The following is a 7,500-nucleotide window of genomic DNA, read 5'->3' on the forward strand; positions in this document are numbered from 1 at the left end:
CTTCTTCTTCTTCTTCTTCTTCTTCTTCTTCTTCTTCTTCTTCTTCTTCTTCTTCTTCTTCTTCTTCTTCTTCTTCTTCTTCTTCTTCTTCTTCTTCTTCTTCTTCTTCTTCTTCTTCTTCTTCTTCTTCTTCTTCTTCTTCTTCTTCTTCTTCTTCTTCTTCTTCTTCTTCTTCTTCTTCTTCTTCTTCTTCTTCTTCTTCTTCTTCTTCTTCTTCTTCTTCTTCTTCTTCTTCTTCTTCTTCTTCTTCTTCTTCTTCTTCTTCTTCTTCTTCTTCTTCTTCTTCTTCTTCTTCTTCTTCTTCTTCTTCTTCTTCTTCTTCTTCTTCTTCTTCTTCTTCTTTTCTTCTTTTCTTCTTTTCTTCTTTTCTTCTTTTCTTCTTTTCTTCTTTTCTTCTTCTTTTCTTCTCTTCTTCTCTTCTTCTCTTCTTCTCTTCTTCTCTTCTTCTCTTCTTCTCTTCTTCTCTTCTTCTCTTCTTCTCTTCTTCTTCTCTTCTTCTTCTTCTTCTTCTTCTTCTTCTTCTTCTTCTTCTTCTTCTTCTTCTTCTTCTTCTTCTTCTTCTTCTTCTTCTTCTTCTTCTTCTTCTTCTTCTTCTTCTTCTTCTTCTTCTTCTTCTTCTTCTTCTTCTTCTTCCTTTATTACTTGTTTCTTTTCTTTGCCAACTCAACTGATAGTACTTCTAATTGGTTTTATTTAGTTAGGCTTACCTTTTATATAATTGTAAGAAATCATCAGTATATCAACATAAAAAAAGGCATCAGAAGCTTTTAAGTGGTGAAGAAAATGCTCTAGTATTTTATTACATGATCAGACAAATAATAATGTATACTTTGCCTTTGTAAGTACTTCATCACAAGAGTAAATATTCTGATATGACATTTACAGAAGGTCTTGTGATGTATTTACGTCTACAATAAAGTGATCCTAACCGGAAAATAAAATAAAGAAACAAAGTAATTTGTCAAGAATGGCAAACACAACTTTGAGTCCACACAAAGCCATTGGTAAGGTGGCAGGGAATGCCAGCATTTCTTTCTTTTGGATTCTGCTGAGAGGTTTACTCAATAACATTTGTTTTTAGTTCTTCACATATCCCACTACCTTTTTCATTTTCATATATCTTCTCAGATATAATCATAATTAATGTTTTCTTATCCTCGTATCAGTATATTTAATTATGAATAATGTTTTATTGTAATCATTTTCTCATTTATTTACTTCATACAGTTAATTAAACTTTTATGAACAATAATGGAAAATCTCATTACATTATTTTACTCCACTCCAGAAAAGAAAGTCTCGACAAGGTCACGTTATAGAGCAACTGGGTACTTTTGATCCATTAGTGAATGTCCATGGAGAAAAGCTGTGTTCTATCAACCTTGACAGGGCCACCTATTGGATTGGTAATGGGGCACACATTTCCCTTCCCTGTAGCATCCTTTTTGGTAAGTAAAGAGGGATTGGTAGTGTTGTATTGGGGCTTTTTTTTAAGGAAGACTCTGCATCTTGGAATTAATTATTTCTTTAGTGTCCTAGTGACTTTTACTTCTTTAGTGTTCACAATAGTTTCCTAATGACTGTGTTTGTAGGTCATGGAAGTAATGAGGTATGCTCTTTTTATCTAAATCCAGACTTTTCAATGTTCAGTGTAGCTTTGCATGACTTTAAAAGGCAACAATGTTTATATTTTAAAATTAGTTAGGTAAAATGGTAAATTCATGGTATTTTGCTAACATGTTATGAAAATTTTGGTATAGTAAAGTAATGTTTAAAATATATCTCAAGAATAATAATAACAGGACTTCATTTCCGTTTAGGTCTTGCTGGTCTTTTGCCCATCCACCCAAGTACATATATTAAAGCCTGGAGAAATCGGAAGGCGGCTACAAATGCAGAAGGAGAGACAGAATCAACTTCATCTTCATAAGAAATATTGTTAATGAATAGGATTAATCTGTGGTGTATTATAAATCAAGTTCTGCATTTGAAATTAAGTTGCTTATGAGAAAGAAATTCAAAACTCCAATCAGTAATGTGACTAAACATTCATTAGACATTTAAAGAATCTTAAAAGAAAAAGAAATATTCAATTGGTAAAATATATTTTCTTTCCTGGAAAAGAGAATGCAATGTCAATTATAAGTTTACTGCTATTGTTATTTATGTAAATGTGTAAATAAATATTTTTTTTTGTACGATTACAATTATTTCTACAACCCTTACCACATTCCCAGAGTTCTCATAAATTTTAGTGGCCCACATATATATGCTCAGAGAACTCATTCAGTGGTATTTGGAAATGTATTATGTTCCTTATAAAATTTTATATATTTAAAACCAGTTGTGGCTTGGGTAGATTGACCAGACCTGTTGCCAGGAATTGGAGACGAGCCGAGAATCTGCCTAGCAGTTTGCCATGAGAGACCCTTGTGGCTGGAAGCAAATGGTGGACACAGCTGTGTGTCCCTGTTGGCAACAGCTCCACTGACTGATTGATTGATATTTGAAACCATGTATTGATATAGGTTTCACATACATGATTACTGTGTTCTGTCTAATGTTGGTAATTAGAAATATTACCTTGAAAACTGATTATTGTTGGTACACAGAGACTAATAAGAAACTAATTGTACATAAGAAAACGTTAAACAGTTATCATTTTTTGCAGTAGTCACGGGTGTAAAAAACACCAAATTATCGAAAGTTGTATTACTTGAAATTCTTTCAATTGCAGTCATAATGTCTATGCAAAATTCTCTATATGGTAATAAAACAAAGTAATACAAGTATTTACTCTTATTCACAAAAGCCTGAAAATAATGTACTGTGAATTGTGGAATGCAGAGGTTCTACAGCAGAAAAGGAAATAAGTTAATTAAAACACATTAAGATTGCCCAAAAATGTGCTGAAGGTATAAAACTTGACCAAGGAATGAAACCCCAATAAATCTTTTCAGTTAAGGTCATAGACAACTTACAATGTACAGAACATGCAATATACATACACCTTTTCACACTCAAGATGTAATCAATTCAGTGTATAATCACAGGATACTTTATATGGTACAGAAAATGATAATCTATACAAGGTGCAGAAGATAAATTCAGTCAGTTTTTACTAAGATCATACATACTTTCTAATGAAAGAAAGGAGCTAACGTTTCATCACGTTGACATGATCTGTACAGTTACCGAAATACGATCTAGTACATATTGGGGCATGCAAAACACTGGGTTGATGGGTTTCAGTGAAGATTCTCCAAGCAAGGATAGTCCTGCTAGACCAAACAGTGTGTGATACAGGTCCACCATATCCCCAGGTCTATCAGTGAAACCTCCGGTCTCAGTATCCTGAAAGAAGAAAAAATCAAAATTTTATTTTCCCTGCATGAATACAAATCCTTACTCTATAAATGATTAAATGAGATGCATCTATATAATAATATAAGCAAGTCTGTGAAAAGTATAACACCCAAAAAATTGAAACAATGAAATAATAAACCAATCATATATTCCTCACTAAGCTAATAACAAAGGCAACAGTCACTCTAGATGATAAAACCACCTAGCTTACCTGTGTGGCCAGAATAAACACCCTCATTTTGTCAGAATTGATCCAGTGGAGTCTTCCCAGCATGGTCAAGGAGGCCAACACCCACCAGGAGTAGCACACATCAGGAAGCTTCTCTGGCCTGCCATTAAGGCCACCTGAGGGCAACTGCCGTTCGCACAGCCACCATCCCAGGAGATCACCGTTAACTCTATGTAGCTGACCTTGTATACCAGAATAGATGTTGATATTATGAGTAAAAAGAATAAGAAATGATAGTAATAAATGTAACTATTCTTTACATTTGTGAGGGTATATGATATATATAACAGTTATCCAAATCTGAATGATTCAAGCTAAAATTTGCACACACCTGTGATGGAGAGGAGTCCAACACAGCAGTATATCTGACCAGCATGACTTTCTGAGCCAGGTCGAGTGCCAAAACCTCCATCAACATTTTGACACTTCATTACAAACTCCACAGCTTTTTCGGTGTTTATTGCATCTAATCTTTTCTGTACCACAAAAAAGAAATTTATATTTCTAAAATATTTTGACAATATGTTAATGTTTGTCTGCAATCCCCAAAATTAAATTTACTCATGTGAATCAAGAATGACCACCTGTCCACAAAAAAAGAAAATTCTGACCACAGTTGATCTTTTATGAAACTTTTCACAAACATAAATCTGTAATATTATACCAAAAACACTGTAAGGATATACAGTACAGTACAGGAGGGAGGGAGGGAGGGAGGGAGGGAGGGAGGGAGGAAGGAAGGAAGGAAGGAAGGAAGGAAGGAAGGAAGGAAGGAAGGAAGGAAGGAAGGAAGGAAGGAAGGAAGGAAGGAAGGAAGGAAGGAAGGAAGGAAGGAAGGAAGGAAGGAAGGAAGGAAGGAAGGAAGGAAGGAAGGAAGGAAGGAAGGAAGGAAGGAAGGAAGGAAGGAAGGAAGGAAGGAAGGAAGGAAGGAAGGAAGGAAGGAAGGAAGGAAGGAAGGAAGGAAGGAAGGAAGGAAAGAAGGAAGGAAGGAAGGAAGGAAGGAAGGAAGGAAGGAAGGAAGGAAGGAAGGAAGGAAGGAAGGAAGGAAGGAAGGAAGGAAGGAAGGAAGGAAGGAAGGAAGGAAGGAAGGAAGGAAGGAAGGAAGGAAGGAAGGAAAGAAAGAAAGAAAGAAAGAAAGAAAGAAAGAAAGAAAGAAAGAAAGAAAGAAAGAAGGAAAGAAGGAAGGAAGGAAGGGAAAAAAAAATAATAATTATCTTTAAAACCTGCCTTCTGTAATCAACATTCTGCCTATCTCAATGCAATATATAATATGATAATGCTAGAAAGGCTATCATGAGCAATACAAACAAAAAGTCCCTGCCTTAATACTCACAAGTAGGGCCAATGTATGAACAGCACAGAAGGAAAATCTGGTGTCCACTTCCCCCCACTGGTCACCTGAGAACGATCCATCTTCGTTCTGCAGGCCTGCGACGTACTTGACTATGGCCTCCACATCCACCTTGTCCAGAGCTTCCAAAATTACTAGGATCTGTAATCAAAATACACACTTATCTTTTTTATAATTATTATTCTCTTTACCTTAGTGGATTAAAAAGACAGTGGAATAAAAGAGGTAGGAAGGTAAAATTCTCATTTACTTAGGCAGAATATTTCCAACTTCATACTGCTTTTCACTGTAATCAACTCTTTAACCTCATGCTTCTAATTCCCTCTGGTGTTTGATTGGTGAGTTAGCATAATTAATGTCTGCTATGTACTCTCTTCATACTATATGTATTCAATCACATATATAACTGTCACCCTCTAAGAACAGACATGGACAAATTAATAGGGGTACATGAACTCTTCTACAAATGAATATGCACCAGTGAACAAGTTGTGCTTTGCATGTGAACAAAATGTAATCCTCTATCAATATGCTGTATTATTCACTTGATAATAAAAGCACACAAGTATTTAAAAATTTCACTGAATATATGAAAAAAATACTCTAAAATACAATAAATAAACATAAAAAAAACATGTCTGCACTCACCTGTACAGCACTCAGTGTGTAAAGCAGATGAGCATCGTGGCCAATACTGGGAGAAAACCCTCCGCTTCCCTTGTCTTGGCATTTGCAAATGAAGTCTACAATTTCTGTTGAGTCCATCCGATCTAGCTGATTTAGGAGGTCTAGCGCTGTGATGCCCCAGTACATCCCTGACAGGCGGAAGTGCTCTGTCATTGTAAACTCCTGCAATAAAAGTTTTTGATTAAATCAAATGTTTCATCCTTTACCTTGGATAGACTATTCTTCATTACCTACTAATTTCATTCTATGTGTTCTTTATGGGCAATACTTTTGCTATTAATCATACTTACGAAATCATCCTTCTTCTTACTATAGCCTACTATGTAGTCGGCATGTTTCTGATACAGGAGAGTTTTGGGATGTTCGTCCGTGATAACCACATCTTTTGGGTGACTTCCCTGAAATTTTTTAAATGAAGAAGATAATATAAACAAATCTAGGATCAAAATGGTCTGTCCAAAAAACACATGAACAGAACCCATAAAACAGCTTGATAACCACACCAACAGACAATTTCAAGTTTTTTGTTTTTTTTAACTATTGTTTCTGGAAGTTTTTTTTTCTATATAGATTTTTGATAACCACACCAACAGACAATTTCAAGTTTTTTGGTTTTTTTAACTATTGTTTCAGGAAGTTTTTTTTTTTTTATATATAGATTTTTGGGTCCCTTACATTCAATACAAGTATTTACCTTGTACAAAAAAAAAAAAAAAAAATATATATATATATATATATATATATATATATATATATATATATGTACAGATGCATGCATTAACAAAAGTACATCCATATATATATATATATATATATATATATATATATATATATATATGTATGTTTGTATGAATATAGATTGACATATAGACAGATAAAATATATAAATTGCTCTGTAATTGTAAAGCTGGAAATCATCAATCTAAAGACCACACAAATTTTTTCAATCTGTAGTCTATTTCCTAACACTAAGAATTATCCTTCAGCTTAGGAGGGGAGAAATATATTCTTAGGGGGGAAACATTTGGCAAACAACAGGAAGATCAGGATCTATCATCAAATTGGACATCATATTACTTGTGGAAAATACTTAGCTTGGGCATTGATTTGCGCATTTCAAACTTCCATATTTCTAGATCTGTCAATAGCATGCAGCATATGCACACTCAAGAGATTTAGGATAGATTCTGAGAATAAGGGTGTAGCTCACAGTATGTCATGATTATGGCATAGTCATGGCAAGAAATCATCTGTTACAGCACAGCCATCGACACATTTTCCATTTTTAGCCTCAGTTAACTGGTAAATAGGTAAAAAACAGAAATGTAAACTATATGAGCAGTGAGAATTCTTTGTTGGGTTCTATTTTCTTTTTTCACTGTTCCTTAAGTCAAGGTTCCACTAGCCTAATCCGAGCTAAGCCAGGTATTTGGGCTGGCCTAGGGGGTACTAGAATTTGTTTGCACACACCCATGACGTTCTTTGGAAAGGCCATACTTTCTATGCTGGAGATTTACAAAGTCAAATGTGTATAGGGGATGAGACTCAAGTAAAGAAAACCAGTAAAACAGAGCTTGGTCAAATTGCTTTATTATACATCAGTACCTGCAAGCCAGTCTGGAATTGGTGGATGTCATCCACCGAAGATTTACGCCAATGCTTTATTCAATATCCACCTGTTTTCAGAATCTGCAGAACCCCTTGGGCATAAGTATTAAGGTATATTAAATTAAGCAACTGCTCTTGCCAAGACCCTTTATTGTATATTTTACTTTTGTTCCTGATGCTAGATTCTGATAAATCAGCAAGTATTAGACGTGCTCTAAAAATTTCCACAAGTCATCCACCAATCAGAAAATTTCATTCC

At 34.7% G+C, this 7,500-nt stretch overlaps 2 protein-coding genes across 2 annotated transcripts in view; one reads left to right on the forward strand and one right to left on the reverse strand.

The window, feature by feature from the left end:
- The window catches only part of LOC125030693 (probable 28S ribosomal protein S16, mitochondrial), a 4,266-nt gene extending 2,062 nt beyond the window's left edge, over positions 1-2,204 (forward strand). The window contains exons 3-4 of the mRNA XM_047620890.1: positions 1,289-1,448; positions 1,821-2,204. Of these exons, the coding sequence (XP_047476846.1) occupies positions 1,289-1,448; positions 1,821-1,930 (270 nt within the window). The 3' untranslated portion in view covers positions 1,931-2,204. The remainder of the gene's footprint in view (positions 1-1,288; positions 1,449-1,820) is intronic.
- A 580-nt stretch (positions 2,205-2,784) lies between these two features.
- The window catches only part of LOC125030691 (geranylgeranyl transferase type-2 subunit beta-like), a 5,924-nt gene continuing 1,208 nt past the window's right edge, over positions 2,785-7,500 (reverse strand). The window contains exons 2-7 of the mRNA XM_047620888.1: positions 5,924-6,031; positions 5,595-5,795; positions 4,929-5,087; positions 3,927-4,071; positions 3,578-3,777; positions 2,785-3,354 (exon numbers count right to left, since the gene is read on the reverse strand). Of these exons, the coding sequence (XP_047476844.1) occupies positions 3,169-3,354; positions 3,578-3,777; positions 3,927-4,071; positions 4,929-5,087; positions 5,595-5,795; positions 5,924-6,031 (999 nt within the window). The 3' untranslated portion in view covers positions 2,785-3,168. The remainder of the gene's footprint in view (positions 3,355-3,577; positions 3,778-3,926; positions 4,072-4,928; positions 5,088-5,594; positions 5,796-5,923; positions 6,032-7,500) is intronic.

This window comes from Penaeus chinensis, chromosome 11 (assembly GCF_019202785.1).
Source record: "Penaeus chinensis breed Huanghai No. 1 chromosome 11, ASM1920278v2, whole genome shotgun sequence".
Taxonomy (NCBI): Eukaryota; Metazoa; Arthropoda; class Malacostraca; order Decapoda; family Penaeidae; genus Penaeus; species Penaeus chinensis.